The sequence below is a fragment of the Echiichthys vipera genome (assembly GCF_963691815.1).
Source record: "Echiichthys vipera genome assembly, chromosome: 4".
Taxonomy (NCBI): domain Eukaryota; kingdom Metazoa; phylum Chordata; class Actinopteri; order Perciformes; family Trachinidae; genus Echiichthys; species Echiichthys vipera.
Genome location: NC_139829.1, coordinates 19,407,153 through 19,425,921, shown reverse-complemented (window position 1 = coordinate 19,425,921; position 18,769 = coordinate 19,407,153). Strand labels below are relative to the sequence as shown.

General features: G+C 41.9%; 1 protein-coding gene across 6 annotated transcripts; it reads left to right on the top strand.

The window, feature by feature from the left end:
* The first annotated feature begins 1,399 nt into the window (after positions 1–1,399).
* LOC310946127 (ubiquitin-associated protein 2-like) lies at positions 1,400–17,426 on the top strand. 6 transcript variants are annotated; one of them, XM_083912469.1, is made up of 30 exons: positions 1,400–1,465; positions 2,892–3,029; positions 3,914–3,991; positions 4,144–4,254; positions 4,438–4,597; positions 4,722–4,799; positions 5,689–5,752; positions 5,997–6,079; positions 6,717–6,769; positions 7,129–7,193; positions 7,360–7,591; positions 7,688–7,943; positions 8,084–8,215; positions 8,681–8,817; positions 9,201–9,448; positions 9,728–9,962; positions 10,120–10,159; positions 10,379–10,499; positions 10,724–10,781; positions 11,010–11,229; positions 11,973–12,064; positions 12,503–12,553; positions 12,878–12,956; positions 13,090–13,284; positions 13,604–13,774; positions 14,628–14,732; positions 14,827–14,859; positions 15,169–15,242; positions 15,543–15,734; positions 16,631–17,426. In XM_083912469.1, the coding sequence occupies exons 2-30, from the start codon at positions 2,934–2,936 to the stop codon at positions 16,718–16,720; spliced, it is 3,549 nt and encodes a 1,182-aa protein (XP_083768595.1). In that variant the 5' UTR covers positions 1,400–1,465; positions 2,892–2,933; the 3' UTR covers positions 16,721–17,426. The 6 variants fall into 6 exon arrangements, with proteins under 6 accessions (XP_083768595.1, XP_083768594.1, XP_083768593.1 ...); XM_083912468.1 differs by having other exon boundaries at positions 11,001–11,229; positions 12,506–12,553; XM_083912467.1 differs by having other exon boundaries at positions 11,001–11,229.
* The last annotated feature ends 1,343 nt before the right edge of the window (positions 17,427–18,769 follow it).

The window sequence follows — 18,769 nt, the reverse complement described above, 5'->3', positions numbered from 1 at the left end:
TTAAAATACAGCCGCGTAGGCCGACACTATTCAGCTACAGACATGAAGGTTTATACCTAATCAGAAGACTTTTTTGTTGACTGTCTTCAGCCACAGCCACGCTGTAGGAAAGGTAGCATCAGAACTGATATGTCAGTGTTTTAAAACCAATCATTTTAGTCCCGCTTAGTGTCTTGCCATCACAGTGTAGCTTGTAACTGATGAACGAAACAAAACTATGACAGGAAATGCTAAACTTGTTTTAAATTACATTTCAAAGATCTTAAAAGCTTAAATATGTTCTTAGTATTAAATTGAAGGTTGAATATGTAGAATCTTCATTAAAAGCTATATAAATTAAAAAAAATAATAAACCCATGGGGTGTTTTAAAGGGTTCAGAATGAAAGTATCGCTTTTCCATTAAAAATAGATTTAGTCTTAATTGATCCTGTGAATATTCTCATTTGTCCAGGTCATCGTTATCCTCAAAGCAATTTCAGTCAAAAGTTTTTTTTTACGGGTTTGACAAAGACTTACTTCACATTCTGTTTACATTGTACAAGCCATTAGTGGCCAGCATTGCTGGTTGCCAGGGTTGTCTGTTGTTGGATGCAGCTACTGTAGGCTGACACTGGGTGAAATGGAGTTTGCCAATCCTGCAGCTGCATTATTTGTCCCAGCAGCTGAGTGACCAGAGACAGGCAAAAACAAGAGTCAATATAGGCCAAGCATTCCCTCCATGGACTGAGATAAAGGAGTTCAACGTCATTAAAACACACGCCCAAATGGCTACGTTTCTCCTTGATTGGTAAGCTAACTTTCATGTTTACTTAGCTGTAACGGCTAACAGTAACTATCAGTCAAACTCCTCTGCAATACTTGTTTTTATGTTGTGATTTGCCGGAGGGGACGGGTTCAAACTGACTCAAACAGACTCTGTCTCCTGTAGGCTACTGGGCCGGGTCTGACCAACCTGGCAACCTGAGTGGTGGAATTATATTTTTGTTGTTGCGACAACGATCTTGAGACACTAGATGGCGGTGTTTTTTAATTTTTTTAATTTATTCATTTATTTCAGACTTGTAATCCAAGTTCTGCTCATTCTCAATATTCAACCTTTAATTTAGTGATTAATGTTTCCTTTTTATATTTGAAAGAGTCCTTCAAGTACCACCAGATAGAGCTTGAGTACTACCAGTGATGCAGGTACCATAGTTTGAGAACCAGTGCTTTATTCTGCTCTCTGAAATTGTGTTGTGTATGTCTGACTATGATTGTAATTTGGATAAAGATTTTTTTTTTAAAGCCGGAAACATCACAGCGAAGCGCGCTCTCAGACTGGAACGCGCACGTAGAAGACGTGAGAACACCTGACCTGCTCGGCGGGTTCTGATTGGCTATGTCGGCTTCACCAGTGTTGAACAACGGCGCGGTGGGTCACGTGACAGCATCTGCTGCTGCTGGCTGAGCGAAGCGTGTTAGCAGGTAAAAGAAAGAATAAAGATTTGTTTTTCTAATGTTGTCTAATTCAAATCCGTTTAAAACGCCCCAATCGTCTTAACGGTTAACTTTATCGTTACGTAAAGGAGACCCCGGTTGGTCGATTCAGAGAAACCCGTTCGTGCTTTTTTTGCGGTGAGCTAACTGGCTAACATTAGCCAGCTTTGTATCCGCACCCTAGCGCTGTATTCATGTGAGCGGACGGGCCATGTTGTTCACATGCCGGGCACTTTTAGCCTGCTCAGCCGCTCCATATGGAAGGACCACGCGTTTTCGACAACATATCCCCCCAACACAGCTTATTGCTTATCTATTAAATATTAATGGACGCATGTCGTAGTAAATATGAATGCAACACACGACGTTTGTTTGTTTCCGTGTTCGCCCGCTGCTAACTAAAGCTAAGCGTGCCTCCCATGGTAGCGGTACGCAACTGTCGTTAGCTTTTTTTTACACAAAGTGTGCATCTTCGCACTTTGTTTATTTTTTTTCTTCTTGGTCGATGTGGCCATATGAATAGCAATCACACTGGCAGGCAGGTTAACTAATATTATGGCTACATTTTTTTATGTCTCGCCAAGTGATTATGACATTTCAGCGACAGGAATCGCGTGTGTATCGCACACGGAACAAAGACGAGCGGATAGCCAGGCTAACGCTAACATGAGCTAACGTTAGCCAATGCGGCTCATGTTTCCGCCGAGCTTTTGTAACGTAAACCTAAATAAGGTTATGATTCAGCCATCCCTTACGTTAGATACGGGTGCCTGAAAAAAACAGATAGCAATTATTAACTTAAAAAATATATATAGTGGACGTTAACCTTGCTTTGCTGTCAAACAAGTCCCTATCAGACAGCACTACGATTGTCCGACGATAGTGTGATCACAGCCAGCTGGTAGTATTATTAGCTAAAACCAGTAACTGTATGTAATATAATCTAACCCATGGTATTTGTATGCTTGCCATTTCCTTAAACGCCGTTTAGCATGGCATTAAGCCAGGGTCCTTTGTGCTTAGGCTACTTTAACGTTACGTTTAATCCAATGCCCAATGATTGTGGCGTTGTCGATGCTGAAAAGTTATCATTTATAATACCCATACCGTATGTTGGTGCATACTCGCTGTGTTTTTGTGTGGGAGACTGAGGGAGGATTGTAAATTGACACCCGGACAGTCCCCTCTTGGCTGGCTAAATTTAACCGGGGTGGTGGGGGTGCGACAGATGGGGATTTTAGTCCTACATGGTATACTTGACAACAGTGAGTCTTGGTCTGCTCGTATTCAGTTTAATGTACTGGCATAAGACATTGTAAAGTATTATATTTTACAAGGAATTGTGACCCAATTGAACCATAACGATCTCACAGGTTGATGTAATTTCACTTTGTCTCCGTCTTCTTTCCCCCAGATTTTTCTATTTTGTACATACATTGTTTTGTATATACTGTATATGATGACTTCAGTGGTCAGCAATCAAGCCCGGGGGACTCGGGACAGAACGCTGCCCACCACCACACAAACAACACAGCCACAGAAACAGATACAGGTGAGTTTTCACCATTATACAAAGAGTTGCTTCCAGACCAATGGAAATGTCTTACTAATTAAAAAAGTAATCAGGTTTTTTTTTGTTGCACAACCTAGGGTTGCCTCACTTGGCATGTTATTAAATGTTATTATACTGATATTAAAAGTAAATTTGTAATGAATGTAATATCACACAAGGATATTTTGGTTGCTTCATCCTACATAGTAGGGATCGAGGATCACATTAATTCCTCGAGGGCCAATTGAGTACTCGTTTTTCTAAATCTATCTCAGAACGCAATGCATCTTCCTGCTGGAATAATGATATACAGCCTAACCAACACATTTTAATTCTTATTCTCAATCAAAACAGTCACAGTTCCCCCTTTTTAAGGATTTATTTTTTACAGCCACAACTTCAAAACATTTTTTCCCTGCAAAAACGTAATTAAATCCCTCTTCTGTTAATGATCAGCCCCGCTGTGGAGAATAGGTGCTCTGCTGACACAGAGGCTGCAGTTATCCGCAAGTGGTGCTCTGCGAGAACGCTCATGTGGTTCACACAGCTCCTCTTGGATGGTGGGGCAAAGCACTGGTTCCAAAAACCGAATGTCTTTGTCTCGGGTCAAGCACAGAAGCAAGAGATGCTGTAATATGCGTGCACAAAAAAACTTGAGTGCTGCTGTTTACCAATTTGCCATTTATCTTCAATCTTACCATTTGAAACAAGGACTACTTGAGGATTTGATCACTCACGCCCATCCTTACTACAGTCACCAGGATTGTAGCATCTTTTATTGAAATAAGTAAACAAAACCTGTCTTTTGTGGTGCGATGTATGTTCGAAGGGTGCCAGGTTCTGCATGTTCCTGTTTTGTTTCTAACAGAATTGTTTGTTTACAGCCCACAGCAGAACAGATTCGTTTAGCCCAAATGATCTACGACAAAAATGATGCTGACTTTGAAGACAAGGTCAAACAGGTAATGCATTTGTGAATGTAAGCACACTTGGGGAAAAATACATTTTCTGGATCACCTGCACATCTTTTCTGAATTTGATCTGACTTTGGTATCCTCATTGCATGAAATGGTGGCATAAGTTAACGCTGTGTTTCTGTTTTGCACGCACACAGCTGATTGAGGTAACTGGGAAGACTCAAGATGAGTGCATGGTAGCCCTCCATGACTGCAACGAAGATGTAAACAGAGCTATCAATTTCCTCCTGGAGAGCACCTCTGACATAGTAAGAGTTTATGTACAAATGCACACACCACATTCATATATGTACATATTATGTTGGTGTTCACATCTTTTGGCAACTCCTTAGTTTTTTCAGAAACGTAATCACCATGAACCATGCAAAATTGTAATCGCCATATAGGTGTGTTTTATTTATTAAGTCAACCTCATCTGGTTTAACTCTCAGACCTCCTGGGAGACTGTGGGGAAGAAGCGGAGCCTTGGAAAAGAAGGAGGACCCTCAGAGATAAAGGAGAGCAGGGAGAAGAAAGGAGGAGAGAGGGAGGCTAGTCGTGGACGTGGGGCATCCAACAGGAGGGGCAGAGGCATCAGTCGAGGACGTGAAGGTAAGCTGAGTATATGGAATTGTCAACTAGGATTTAATTAAAAAGGCTCAGAGGTCAATCTCTACTGATCTCAGTATTTTACTTTCTAAATTTCTGTGTACCTCTGTTTCTTGCTGGATTCCAGGTCGGTTGGAGGAGAATGGATTTGAGGTGGCTCCTGGAGAGAGAGGGGGAGATCGTGGGCGCAGAGGGCGAGGCAGAGGTGAGCGACACAGAAAATTACACCTTTTAGTTTACTGCATACATTGTCATTTTGTTAGCAATCTGCAAAGTTGGATTATACAAATATTATGAAAACAAGATGTATGCTTTTAATAACTGGAAAATGTCATAGATGTTGTTGTGTATGTTTTGGTGATGCAGCTGGCAACATACCTATTTGTGTCTGCAGGCATTTAGAGCGTTGCAGCACTCGACATGTGCGGAATGCGCACAGTCCCTGCAGCTGCTTGAGTGTGTGTTTGGTGGGGCGGGGGGTGTTGTCATAGATTGGAGAGTGTGAAAAGGAATTGAATTTGAATTTTGTAACGACAAGTTATCTAAGAATGGTGAGGTCAATCAGGGTGTGATTCAGAAGACATGGTGTCAGGCGGCTCGTTATGCTTTAGTGGAGAAATGCGTGTATTCTTGTGGCTGCATGTCTTCATAAATAGCTGTTAAATGGCTTATGTTAAATTAACTTGAAGATATTCTTTGGCCGAAAGCAGATCTTTTTGGTTCTTTAGTCAGCCTGTCTAACTAACAACAATGCCCTTTGTTTGTATGTTTTTAAAGTTAGATCTGTGTGCTGGCATTCTGGTGTAGTTAACTATTACATTGTCCTGAACTATTAGTTTAGTAATTAAACAATCGTCAAGCAATTCCAGGTTTTAGAAGAAAAAAAATCACGCATAAGAACATAATAGAAAAGAAACAGACATGTATGCAGTTATGGTTACATACAGACAATTCTAATGTTGTCATGCTTGACAAAGAAAACATTGCTTTTTTTCAGTAAACTTATAAAGCTGTCATTAAAAATGCATAATGTAGAGTTGAGGCTGAGTGGCTCCAGTCAGCAGGGGTCATCTGTTTGTTTTGTGTGTCCTCAGGGGCAGGGGTTCGTGGTAGAGGAAGAGCAGCTGTTGGCAACAGGTTCTCCTCGCAGGGAATGGGGTAAGAACATGTTTTATTATCTTAAGCCTGAAGTAGGATGAGGAGGTGATGATGTTGATTACAAGCACATATCTAAAAGAATAATACAAATGTGTTGATAAATTAAGTACCTGAATCTCTTCATTCAGTAGCAACAGCAGACTGGATGCTATTCTCTTCAATTTCGCTTATGTTGGCTCATCTTCCCAATCTGTCTCCTCTCCTTTCCTGTTGTCTCCTCTTTCAACGCCCTACTTCTTTTCAGAACGTTCAATCCCGCTGACTACGCAGCTAACTCTCGAGCTCGCCAGGAGACATGGGACGGCAACGAAACTGCTGAGGGAACTGGTAAGGAAAATAACAGAACATAAGATGTCAGGTTTTGTTATTACAATTCCCTGCTTTTCGCTTTAGAATGGCTTAAATGTATCGGCCCTGTCTAGTTCACTTGCCCCAAATCAGGGAGATATTCTAAATTCAGGCCACTAGGGGCCAAACGAACGAAGACTTCATGAAATGGGAAAATGAATATATACATCGGATACAAGGTCTTTTAAAATGTAGTTATATTAAAGCAGACAGGAGTCTATTTTGTTCCCCTGTTTGGGGCGGTTAATGGTTGTTGAGAATAGGGCCGAAACAATTTAATACCTATCTCGCGTGTTATGCGGCCTGTTCAGCGTTGGGATCGTTGTTCCACACAGACCGTTTTGCAGATGTGCACCACTACATCTTGTTAGCCCTCTCGCGCCCATGTACACACACACCCCTTTTCGGTTGCCACACTAAATAGGCCTACCCCAGACAGAATCTATTTTTTTGCTAATAATACTAATTTTTTAAGCAAAAGTATAATTTTTTTATCCAATTAATCGATAGAATAATCAGAATACTCGATTACAAAAAGATTTGATAGCGGCAACCCTAGTTGAGAACATATCTTGAGGATGTGAACATGTTTTTTTTTTGTTTGGTTTTTTTTTAGGACCATGGGCAGGCAATGTGGAAGACTGGGCTTCAGAGGACTGGAATGAGGATGTAAGGCAGCACCTTTTTATGATTAAGCATTTCATTGCCTTTTCAGTATGTAAACATTGCACATTTCCAAACAATGTGCAAATTAAAACGAGGAAAAAAAAGAAAGGGCGGTACTCCTTAATGTTCTATAAGGTATTTGCATTGCTACAGTTTGAGGGCTTACACAGTATTTAAATTGCTTGCCTGCCTAATGTCTAGTGTTATTTTAGATTGCCTAGTGACATTAACTTACTAAATACTATTCAAGAATCAGCTATTTTATGTGGTGTAACTATTAACATGGTTGTTGATGATACAGCACATACACCTATATTAATCTGTTGGATGCCTGTGTTGGTACTTTCTTTCCTTTTCTGCAGTTGTCTGAGACCAAAGTATTCACTGCCTCTTCTCCTTCAGCAAACCACCACACAACTGGACCCAAGTAAGCCATCCCGCCCTGTCCTGTCAACTTAAAACACTACAGAGGCTTTATTTCCAGGAGTAACACTTATTTAATCTGTGTGGTTATTTCTTCTTTGTCTACTGTCCTCCCCAAACCCCTCTCTTCTCCCACTCTTCCTGCTCTCTTGTCTTCTGCATCTCCTCAGTGTGGACATGGCTGGCCTACTGCCTAAGCCCGGAGTGGCTGTAGGTGGCTCTATGGACTCTGACTTGGGGGTGATAGTCGATGGCCCCTCAGCTGAGGATTTAGGCCAAAGCCTGGTGTTTACCAATTCCCACCACAATGGACGCACTGCAACACACAGCTACGCACACGCCACAGCCAACAGCTACGCCCATGTCGCCTCTGCTAGTACCACCTACGCACATGCAGCACTGGTACAGACAGCCAAACATACACACACTTGGAAGTTCATACAAACTGATACGGCATTGGTGTATTCAGTTTTTGTTTTGCTCTTCTTATCCTCCAAGTCGTCAGTTCTGGGTTCTGGTTTTGGGTCCCTGAATGCGCCTAAGATGACACCTGCCTCTGACATCAGGACATCCGAGCAGCTCAACGGGCCTCGACTTGGTCAAAGAGCCAGTCAGACGTTGGCCACCGCCAGCAACATGAGTGTTTCCAAAGATGCAGGGCCATCTCCAATACAAATCCCTGCTCCTGCCTCTTCTCCTTCTGTTGATGTCAAGGCTCCGAGGGTTGAGAACAGCTCTGTTACTGCCCCACACTGTAAGTTTCAAATTCTCAAGTAAATAAGAAATAAAAGACATGACCATTAAATCTTAACCGTTCTTGATAACAATTCAAGAGGTACAGTCCTCTGCAATACAATAGGTATATGAATATATAATTATCTGCATTCTCTCCAGTGGAGATGAAGCTTCAACCAGAACCGTCAGCGGTGCTCAGCCAGCTGGCTCAGAGGCAACAACAATCCTCAATTCTTTCCACCACAGAGTCTCTGGGTCTGTCTCATGCTCCACAGGTCCCCACACCGCCAGGTAGGACTGCAGGACACTATCACAATGTTCCGCATGACATTAGAGCTGCAACTTATTATTTTCAGAATTTAATATTTATTAATTAGATAAGAATACCAGCAGCAATATAGTGTGCTACATGACCCACTGGGCTGTTCAATAACCACAATAGCAGAATAGAGAGCAAACACTTAAGTGTTCCTTCTTCCTTGTTTGGTTACTGTAACCACATATGAAAAGAAGACTGGAAATATTTGGCTAACAGTGAAACTAAGATGATGGCTATAGAGCTGATATGAAAGACAAATATTTATAATACAATATAGTTGAGGCACTGCCATCACTGCTAAAGAAATGAACAGTGCGAACACAAACCGTATCTGCGCTGGAAGAGTATGGCAGTATAACCATCTTCATTATGTCTTGCTCTGACAATGTTGTTTAAATCACAGCACTGGGATCAAAGTGGTTGTCAATCTCCTTCAGGTCATGAGTCCTCCGTCCCTCATCTAAGAGATGGAGCTTCTCCAGGAGTGAAATTGCCAGGCATGGATCCTTCCGTGACAGAACCCCCTCAGCGGCAGCTAAAGACACAGAGACGCAGAATACCCCCTCCCTCAAAGGTATCTGAACCTTTTTATGAGACACAAGTGTAATAACCTCCATGCAAAAATAAAAGTAAAATAACAAGACATTTGACTAACTGAATATTTGGTAGGGATAGACAGAATAAAGTTGTTTCATCAAGATATAAGCTCCGCTGCTATAACTTTACCTCTCATGATCAGATATATCTTGTCAACAGAGTATGTAGATATTATACAGTCTTTTCTCAGTTTATTCACCTCATACTTGTTTGCTGCCAGAACCACAGCCACTAGCCAGTTATCTGCATTCATTTTTGATTGAAAATAACTTTGCATCCATTTTAACAACTTGCTTTTACACATAGTAATAATCACATTGGTCGAATATATGGTACTTAATTCCCTCTTTGTCTTTTCAGATCCCGTCGTCAGCAGTGGAAATGCCGGGCTCAGCAGATATACCTGGTCTGAATGTTCAGTTTGGGGCTCTTGACTTTGGGTCTGAGGCTGGTAGTGGAGCGGTTGACATGGCACAAAATGAGTCAGCCAGGGAGCCAACACTGGCTCAGTGCCCGGCTCCAGCAGCTCCAGTACCCATGTCTGTCCCTAACGCTGTTCCCACACAGCAGCCGCAGAGCAGCCTATTCTCCAAGCCAGGATCTGTCAGGTGTGTGAGTTAGTTTGAGTTTGTGTATTAGTATTGTCTATTTATGTGAGGAATTCTGTCATTCTGATTTATTTGTGCATCTCTTCAGGATGAAATCTTGAGCCATGCAAAAAGCAGAGCACTCATTGCATCCACGGACACACAAAAGGGCTTAGAGGATGTTTTCATTTGACTTCTGTTACGGCTAGAAATGTTTTAGATTATACCCACCTCCTAGGTATATTTATTGTATATTTATCCATCTATCTCCATCTTCCTTTCTCTTGGTCCTGTTAACAGTGAACACATGAGCAGCTTACCAATGGCCATATCGGATCCCAGCTTCCCCTCACCATCCTTGGGTTTGCCCAGTGCCACGCCCTCCCCCTCCATGGGTCTTCCCAGTGCAGCGGCTCCACCCTCTTCTACAGCCCCGGTTGCAGCCAGCCGCGTGGAAAACAGTGGTCCAAGGTCCCTGCCACCTCATCTGGGCTTCTCCCAGAACAAAGATATGCCATCAGCTGCTGCTCTTACAGTGAGGATAACCTTTTTTTTCTATTTATCCCTAAGGTACCCCAATGACAAAAGGATGTTTACCATTGCTGACTTTGCTGTTATTCTAGAGAACTCAATGTCTGCTTGATACCCGACAAAAGGCACAGTGATAAAACTATGATTTCCTTTTTCCATAGAATGGCTACAGTGGCATGAAGACACAGAGCACACAGGACAGTGAGTACATTCAGCTACTAGGGTAGCCATTACATACAATATGATTAATATTAAATGCATGTGATAGGAAGTGGAAAGACCAGGACATACTCAACCGTCCAATCTTTCTCTTCAACTTTGTTTTATTTATTGGATTTTATTCTTTTATTCCTCTTTTCAGTCAGTTTGTAACATAAATCATTTTAACACCAAATAAATCTTATTTTTCTTATAAACCAGCTACGTCGTCGTCAAGAACAGTGAAAACTGAGTCTCCTGTTATGACGAGTGACAGTGGCCACCACATCCCCTCCCCTGCAGTTACGCCTTCCCACTCAACATCCATCCCTTCGCTCAGTGGGTAAGGAGACACTTTAGCATTTTATATTGCAGAATGATTCTGTTTCTGTGGGTGCCTGCTGTTTTGTCTGGAGATAATGATGGTTACAAGCACATATCTTAATCCTTTTATGTGGAAATATCTTTCACTGAATCTCCCACCTTCCGGTTCATGTTTCCTGGGTAAAGTACATTTTGTGGCTCTATCAGATTTAAGCTGGCTGAATCAATTTACTCTCCTTCTAGTCATGTGACCAGTACTCACTCATCTGGATCAGCCCTCGCTACAAGCTCCTCCCTCACTGTAAGTTTGTGCTGCACACAGATGCAAGATAACTTGAACATCACTCTGCAGTTGTGTAAATAAAACATGACATGGTATATTTACTGCAAAATGTAGAAGCTAGTTGGTTAAGTTATTGTGCAGTTAGGAAAACATAGTTTTATTTATGAAGACATCCATGCCTTGACCTACAAACAGTAACTGGTTCTTTTCTCACACACCCTTTCTGCTCTTGGCCTGTTACAACAGATGAGTAATGAGGAGAGTAGCAGCAGCGGCAGCCACCATGCCTTTTCGTCGTCGTCCAGCCAAGCTGTCAACTCCGGTCCTTCAGCTCCACTAGCTGTCAGCAGCTCAATCACCAATGGTCTGCACCCATCTGGGGCACCGGGACTAACTCCTAATGGCACAAACGCCACACTCTCAGCCACAGGCAACCGCACAGCACCTCTGCTCACCACCACCTCTGGTAGGCTCATGGGTCGACACACGAATCATATCACTCTAACAAAGGAATTAATTTATAAAAGATTCCTTGACGATCAAATAAACCATTTTCTAGAATATACAATTTATTTAGATCCCGAATACAATGTAAGTTCTAATGCTCTAATTCCATCATGTGTGCACGGAAATAGTTTATCAAATGTCTGTTTTAGGTAAGGCAACTTACATACTTTAGTAATAACTGCATGGAACTTACATTTCTGTGTTAGGTATGTGGCGTTTCATCAGGCCACAAAACCAAACAAGACAGTAGTGGGGTTTGTCAGCCTCAATGCAGACTCTCTGTTGGAGGGCTTTTATAACCCTCTTCCACTCCCCACTAACTGATTTGGAATTGCGCTACCCTCCATGCGAAGCCACAAACTGAGTGAGCGTGGGTAATGGGGGATGTGTAGCGATTGGAACTGGGCCTACCCCTGTGCTGTGGTTGGAGTGAGAATTTAGCCCTTTTGCGAGCTAACAATTTAGCAAGCCAGCCAGCCACTAATCGCAGTTGAAGGCATTCACCATGCATACAGTATATCAGTGCACTACAGTTGTTGTTTCAGCTGATTATGATTGCAGGGATGCGGTTGATGGCGGCTTGACTGTGGTACTACAGTACAAATTTATACAAATTGTGTATATATAAATCACAAGATACCTTTTTACTAATTGTTCATAATTTATGACAAGTCTTAAATCCTTGTTTCTCTTCTTTGCCAGGTAAAGCTCCTCCCAACTTGGCCCAAGGAGTGCCACCTCTTCTGGCCAACCAGTACATCATGGGCCCTGGTGGCTTGCTCCCTGCTTACCCAGTAACTATACTTTCCTAATCATGTTTTATTTACTTCTCCGTATATCAGTTGCCCCCCCCCCCCTTTTTAAAAAAAAAAGGGAAATAAGAAGAAAATAGAAGGCATCTTAAGGGACTAACTTACACAGAACTGTTTAGCATCTGCATTCTGTCAACAATTTATTTGTACGGTTTGATGTACACATTAAAAGAGCCATGTATTGATCACTAGTTGATAAATTAGGTTGAACTATTGCAGGGAATTTACTTTTCAGTGTCGATGACTGTTTTAGTAGGTTCTGATCAAACATGACGTCTCTGGAACGCAGGCGTTTGACACTGAAAGCTGAGTAGAAGATGCAACTAAAGTTGAGTTTGCAGGCCACAGTGAGGTTTAGTAGAGACTCCAACATATTACAAATTATCATCAGTTCTTCTCTCCATTATTTTTTTTCATCAGCAGATCTACGGATACGAGGACTTGCAGATGCTGCAGTCTCGCCTTCCTATGGTGAGTTTGTTTATTCTGCCCTGCTGCATATTATTTTGGTTCTAGTATTTTTGTAAACCAACAATCTCTTGATGGTTACAACTCAATAGTTTAACGATGGCTTATTTTTCATTGAATAGAATCATGACCTTTTTAAAACTCGAAAGTCTAATCCAATCATGGATTTAGAGAAGCAAGACACCTCTTGAAACAACTGTCTTCTATCGCATGAGAATTTCACCAAATTCCCAAAGTAGCAGTCTAAAATGTACCGATGGAAAAAGAAACAAAATTGTGGGTGCGCTACGTTTTGCATCTTAATCATTGTTTTTTCTTCCTACACAGGATTATTATGGTGTAACATTCCCTGGTACAACAGCTACTATGCCTGGAAGAGACAGCCTGGCCAATAATCCATATTCTGGTAGGTTAAATTTATGTTGAACCGGAGTTGATATTTTTACTGTATTGTTCACTCAGCTTGTTAGCTGTTCAAGCAGACCAGAGTTGTTCTTTCAACTTCAGTTTTGTCTTCTCTACTGTCATTTTCTGTCCAGGTGAAGCGACAAAGTTTGGCAGGAATGATTCATCATCTCCAGCTCCCCCAACCAGCCTGTCTACAGCCGGGGTGCAGTCACAGCCCCAGCAGGCTCCGCAGGCAGGAACTCAGGGGCAGGGACAGGGCCAAGGACAGCAAACCCAGAACCAGGCCTTCCTCAATCCCCCTCTGCCCCCTGGCTATGGATACACTGGTAAGGGAAAGTAAAATTGTTTTTAATGATTTATTTATTTCCATTCAACTCATTCATGCACTCGGCACCAGCTAGTCACAAAAACAGCTGTTCCATATACTTGACAGTCGGAAATATGTCAAGCCAAAAAAGAGAGAATTCATAAAATGTAATTTTTGCCAGTGACGGCGAAGGCTTTACAGTCATTTTTCAAATTAAAGTATTTTTTATATAACTGTTAATGTAGAATCAAAGTCTGTTTAATCTGTATTCATTTAACACTGCTGGGCACAAAAAACCCTTCTCATCATTAATGCTTATCTACCATGCCATTTTGCAGGTCTGCCGTACTACGCTGGTGTGCCAGGGGTTCCCTCAGCCTTCCAGTACGCCCCCACTGTCTTCGTGCCACCTGCGTCAGCCAAGCAGCCTCCAATGGGTCTAGCTAACCCCTCCAATCAGTATCACCAACAGCATCAGGCCAGTTACGGCCAGCATGCCTATGGCGCAGGTAAGACCAAGACAAAACAAGAAGGCGCTCTCTGTTGCTGCTCAGACTGATGTTTTGGACAATTTACACTCAGCTTTCGAATTGATTTAAGTGACTTGAGCCTGTGCGTGTCTCTTTGAACTATGACAGCACAGCTTTATCTTAAATGATTACTTCCAAACTGTCGCGGCGCCACAGACTGTTGCAGAAACTTGCCACAAGAGCAGTTGAGAATGTTACTAGATCAACTTCAATAATTGGAGTTATCAGAATTAGAAATACTTTAATAATCGCACAGGGAAATTGTTTGCTTTAATAATTGATGGTGATATTTGTAGGTTATCTGGCCAGTCACTTCTGTCTGTGTTATCAAGCTCGGTGTACACAAGCTGTCTTGTAGAAGTTGAAAAGTTTGGGAGTAATGACTTTATAATCCACAATGGCAACAGTCTGGCACAGCTATGTACACATGTTACAAAAGACACTCTGTTTACAGAGACCTTGGAATAAATTAGGTATGTAGAGGGCGGCAACAGAGGCAAAAGATAATTCAGTTTCCAACCTTTTTATACATGAACACCAAATGCTGCATGTGCGTGTGGACTCGGGCCTGTGTGTTTGTGCTTGTGCTGCATGCATAGCTCAAACCCCCTGCTGAAGTTGGGCACAGCTCAATATAGACACAGCTGCCATTTTAGTCAGGTTACCTTACTGCCTCTCTCTCCCCTGCCCCCTCTCTTTTCTCTTCCCATCCTCTTGCCTCTTCCTCTCTTCACCTCCTCTGTTCCTCATCTTTCCTTTCTTTTCCTACCCTCCTTCTCTCCTTTGCTCGCTCTGCCTCCTCTCTTCATCTGTACTCCTCCTCCTCCTTCAGCCTTTGATGACCTGTCTCAAGCCCACGGTGGGGAATACAGTAAGGGAGGGTACGGAGGCTCTGCCCAGTCACAGGCCAAGTCAGCGGGCAGCGGCCCAGGGAAAGGTACACACACAACACATGTGCGCACACTCTAACCACACAGTCAAAGTCAGCAGGCATTTCCCTGTGGGAAAAAATTATGTACTCACAATTGCAGATGATACTACAGTCCAGAGTGTTCTTGATGAAGGTGTGTATATGCATGTGTGTGATTGCACTTTGATGTGCACATAAATGGATACATGCAAAAGGGTGACAAAAAGTGAGAAACATGCCTCTGCGCCTCCTCACTTAATATGCTTCTTCCTACTGGCTGGCCCCCCTCTACTAACAGTGGAAATGAACATTCAGTGCTTAAGTGACACAATTGTACTTCTTCCACTTTAACCCTTTTGCTCTCCTCTCTTCTCTTTATTGTTTTCTTCCCTTTTTCCCGCTTTTACCCCTTCCCCTTGACATTCCAATCTCTTCCTATTCCCTCTTTTCATTCTCCTCTCAGCACCAGGGCTATCAGGGTCAGGTAACAGTGGAGGAGTACCTGACATGGGAGGTTCCATCTACAGCAAAACTCAGGTGAGTGATTTGCCGTCTGCCTGTGTTTAGACCGAGGCTTTTTGCTTCTGCTTGTTAGATAATAGTAGTATGACCTTTTTATGCAAATAAAAAATTGTCTACACCACAACATCCCATGACCTTAAATTTTAAATTAAAGTTGGTTACAGAAACATGTTTTCATGTGCAAGAGATTTTTTTCAGAATGCTAAATGAAGTTGGCATTTATCCCATTTCCAAATATATTGTATATTCTTGTACTTGGCTCGAGTTTACCTGTACTTGTATTTTAACCTCTTGTCTTCTCTCGGTTCTCCTCAGTCATTTGACAAGCAGGGCTTCCACACAGGGACACCACCTCCTTTCAGCCTTCCTTCAGCGCTGGGAGGAACAGGGCCCCTGAACCCTGGTGGTGCTCCAGGCTATGCCCCTGCTCCCTTCCTGCACATCCTACCACCGCACCAACAGCCCCACTCCCAGCTGCTGCACCATCACCTCACACAGGACGGACAGGTAAACGGAAATTTCTATGCATACTTCACATTCTCCCCACCCGAGGTTTCACAACACAAGTTTGCATGTTTAGTGTGTGTTTTGTTTATTTGTGATTGTATCCTGAGTTGAGTTTGTCTATTTTATTAGATGCACATGTTTTCTGGATAACTGTGATGTCAGTATGTTGTTGTAGTTGGCTGGCAAAGCCAGGCAAAACCAAACAACACAGCCCCAGTGCCCTCCTTTGGAACGGGACAATTGCCTGGCTCTGAGTATTTCTGCTTGTAGCGTTTCTTGTGCCGCTCATCTGATCAACTTCACACTTGATACTTCACTCCCTTGCATCCTCAGCAATAGACCGACCAAGTGTGAAGTCAACTGGACGATATGTGAAGGACATGCATTCATGTCTTTTAAGCTAGATGATGCTACAGCGCCACCGATTAGCCAAATGGCACCAAATTTGTCATGTTCGCGTTCAGGAGTTCAGACATTTTTTTGTAATATAATCCCTGCTCGCAGCATTTGACCAAACTCAAAAATAACACAATTAAAAATGGCAGAAAATCAATCTTTTGCACCACATTTGACCCAAAGCATGTGATTGGGTCCCAAGCAAAACTTCTACCAAGTGAATGTTTCTCGATGTGTAAATTGCACACACACACACACACACACACACACACACTGCAAACGCCGCCCTGATGGTTCATGGGCCCTCAGAAAGTTAATCTAGGGAACAGATCATTTCCGGAGACAGGAACCGCACCACATGGACCTGCAAAACCAGATCTGCAGGTTCCTGTGGGTTGTGCTGGAGATGTTCCTGCAGCTGGAAAGGGCTGATAAACTTCATGTAAATTAAATAAACCTATTGCGTTGTTTTAAATATGATTGTCTTTTTTCTTCCCCAGGGGGGTCAACGCACTCAGTCCAGCAGCATGCAGCAGAAAAGCCAGGGCAGCAAGTCCAGCTACGGCAGCTCCCCCTACTGGGCCAACTGAGGAATACTTCCCCCTCTCCGAGAAGGCTGTGTGCGTGTGTAAAGCTAAAACAAAAAAAACAAAACAGACACACTACCCTCACAATGAGCAACCTTGGGCCTCCTTGCCCCACTCCCCCCACCTCCTCAAGTCCTCATAAGTCTTTTGGGTTCTCTTCCCCCCCACCCTTTTCAAAATTGGTTGTACATGTAAGATATTTATGTATGTATTTATATATATATACTGTATATGTAATAGTAGAACATGAAATGTGGTTGCTGCATTTTATTTTTGAAGGACTTTTTGTTTACTTTTTCAAAACTGCAGGAAAAGATGTTACATTAAGACAGAATAAGATGATTATGATGGTGCGAGCAAGTGAAGAAGAGAAATTATCGAAAACTTCCTGCAAGAAAAAGAGAGCTATAGCACTGATTGCGTATGAGGACATTTCAGATGGGGGTGGGGTTTATAATAACTAACTGCATCCGTCTTGTCTTTTTTTCTTTTTTTATACATAACTTCCTGAATGACCAGGCTCATCCCCCAAACTTCATTTTGTAGCGTCATTCCCCTCCTGCCTCTATACTTCCCTTCTTCTTGGGGCTGCCGACTTCTTGTTTCAACACCTTCCCTTTAAAGACGGACCTGCCCATCTAAATTTTATATTTTAATTTAATTTTAACCATGATTTCCCTCAAAATAAAGTTCTGAGCAGTTGAAAGCCTGACTTGTCTGAGAGTTTTTTGTGTGTATGTGCTAGTATTTTCACATGGGTTTAGACCTAACCTGGGAAAGTCATGGAATTTCAAAATCTAATTTTCCAGGCCTGGAGAAGTAATGGTAGTTAAATCCTTGCAAGTTTAGGAAAAGTCGTGGATTACCCTTAATGTAATGTATTATGACACCAAATTTAGTTTATGTAGCTGTAGTATTCCACTAAGTTCAGCCTCATGAACGTCTCTTCATTTTCTCCCTGCATTCTGTCTACCTCCATTTATCAATCGAATACAGATGAAACAATTACCGGCTTTCGAACATGATGGGGAACAGAACTAAGTGCCTGGAAATATTTGAAGTGGATATGAACATAATGGACTATCATAGTTCCAGAGAGTGAATATGGGTGATATTTGTTTTAATACAACTGGATTAAAGTCTTATCCATAGTTCTGTTTTTGAACGGTCAAAGAAGGATGACTTGCTATGGGTCCTTGAAAAGTCATGGGAAATTTTTTGGAATCGTCCATTAAAATGTTTCTAATTATGCAATGTCAGAGATGGCAAATAATCATACAGAAACTTGGTGACATTTCTGTCCATCGTAGGATGGTATGTCCAAGTTTTTCATGCACAAAAACAAATTGCAACTAATCTGTTTATTGCTGCTGGCAAAACATTATCTACCTTCTATTATTGATACATTTATAATTACCAGTGCAATTTTAAGGTTGTCAGGTGGTAGAGGATGTGCTCCTATGTTTAACCCTAATTTATTTAATGACTTAAAGAAAAATGGAAATTCCAAGGGGGTGTATATCAAGAGATAAAGATGTGATAGTTGTGGTTTCTAGGATAGGATCATCAATGCAAGCCAATGGAAAGGGTAATCCAGCAATTTCATTTTACTCGTACTTTACAGCTCATTGATTAAATACTATTTGGGTTTTATTTTCAAATTTTTAACTTGAGGAGGTTCTGCTTTATATTAACAAAGTAGGACTCTATTTCCCCCCCAAAAAAAGAATAGTTCTCTGAATCTGAAATGAGTATCTTGTGTAATCTGGTTGCTGACTGTGTTCTCTGTAATAGTCTTTAAGCCAATTGGCCATATGGTATCCCAGCTTGAGTGAGACAAAGGTGGCTCTATAAGGCACCTCCTTTTCAAATGAAATTTAAAAAAACAACTACAAAATTAAGGAAAGTGAAACTGTTTTTTAAATTAAACAAAATATAACAAATTAATTTCATCATTATAGCTTAAATACAAAAAGAGAACAGGGCAGCTGGAGGTGATTGGGTTGAGTTCATACAGCAATTCAACACAATCACAATGAATGTGTATCGCAT

Excerpts from the sequence above, each read along its gene's own strand:
- LOC310946127 (XM_083912467.1), top strand. The coding sequence starts at position 2,934 with ATGATGACTTCAGTGGTCAGCAATCAAGCCCGGGGGACTCGGGACAGA. Across the intron at positions 10,500-10,723 it reads TCCATCCCTTCGCTCAGTGG|TCATGTGACCAGTACTCACT; the intron begins GTAAGGAGACAC and ends CTCTCCTTCTAG. Across the intron at positions 12,065-12,502 it reads GCTTGCTCCCTGCTTACCCA|CAGATCTACGGATACGAGGA; the intron begins GTAACTATACTT and ends TTTTTTCATCAG.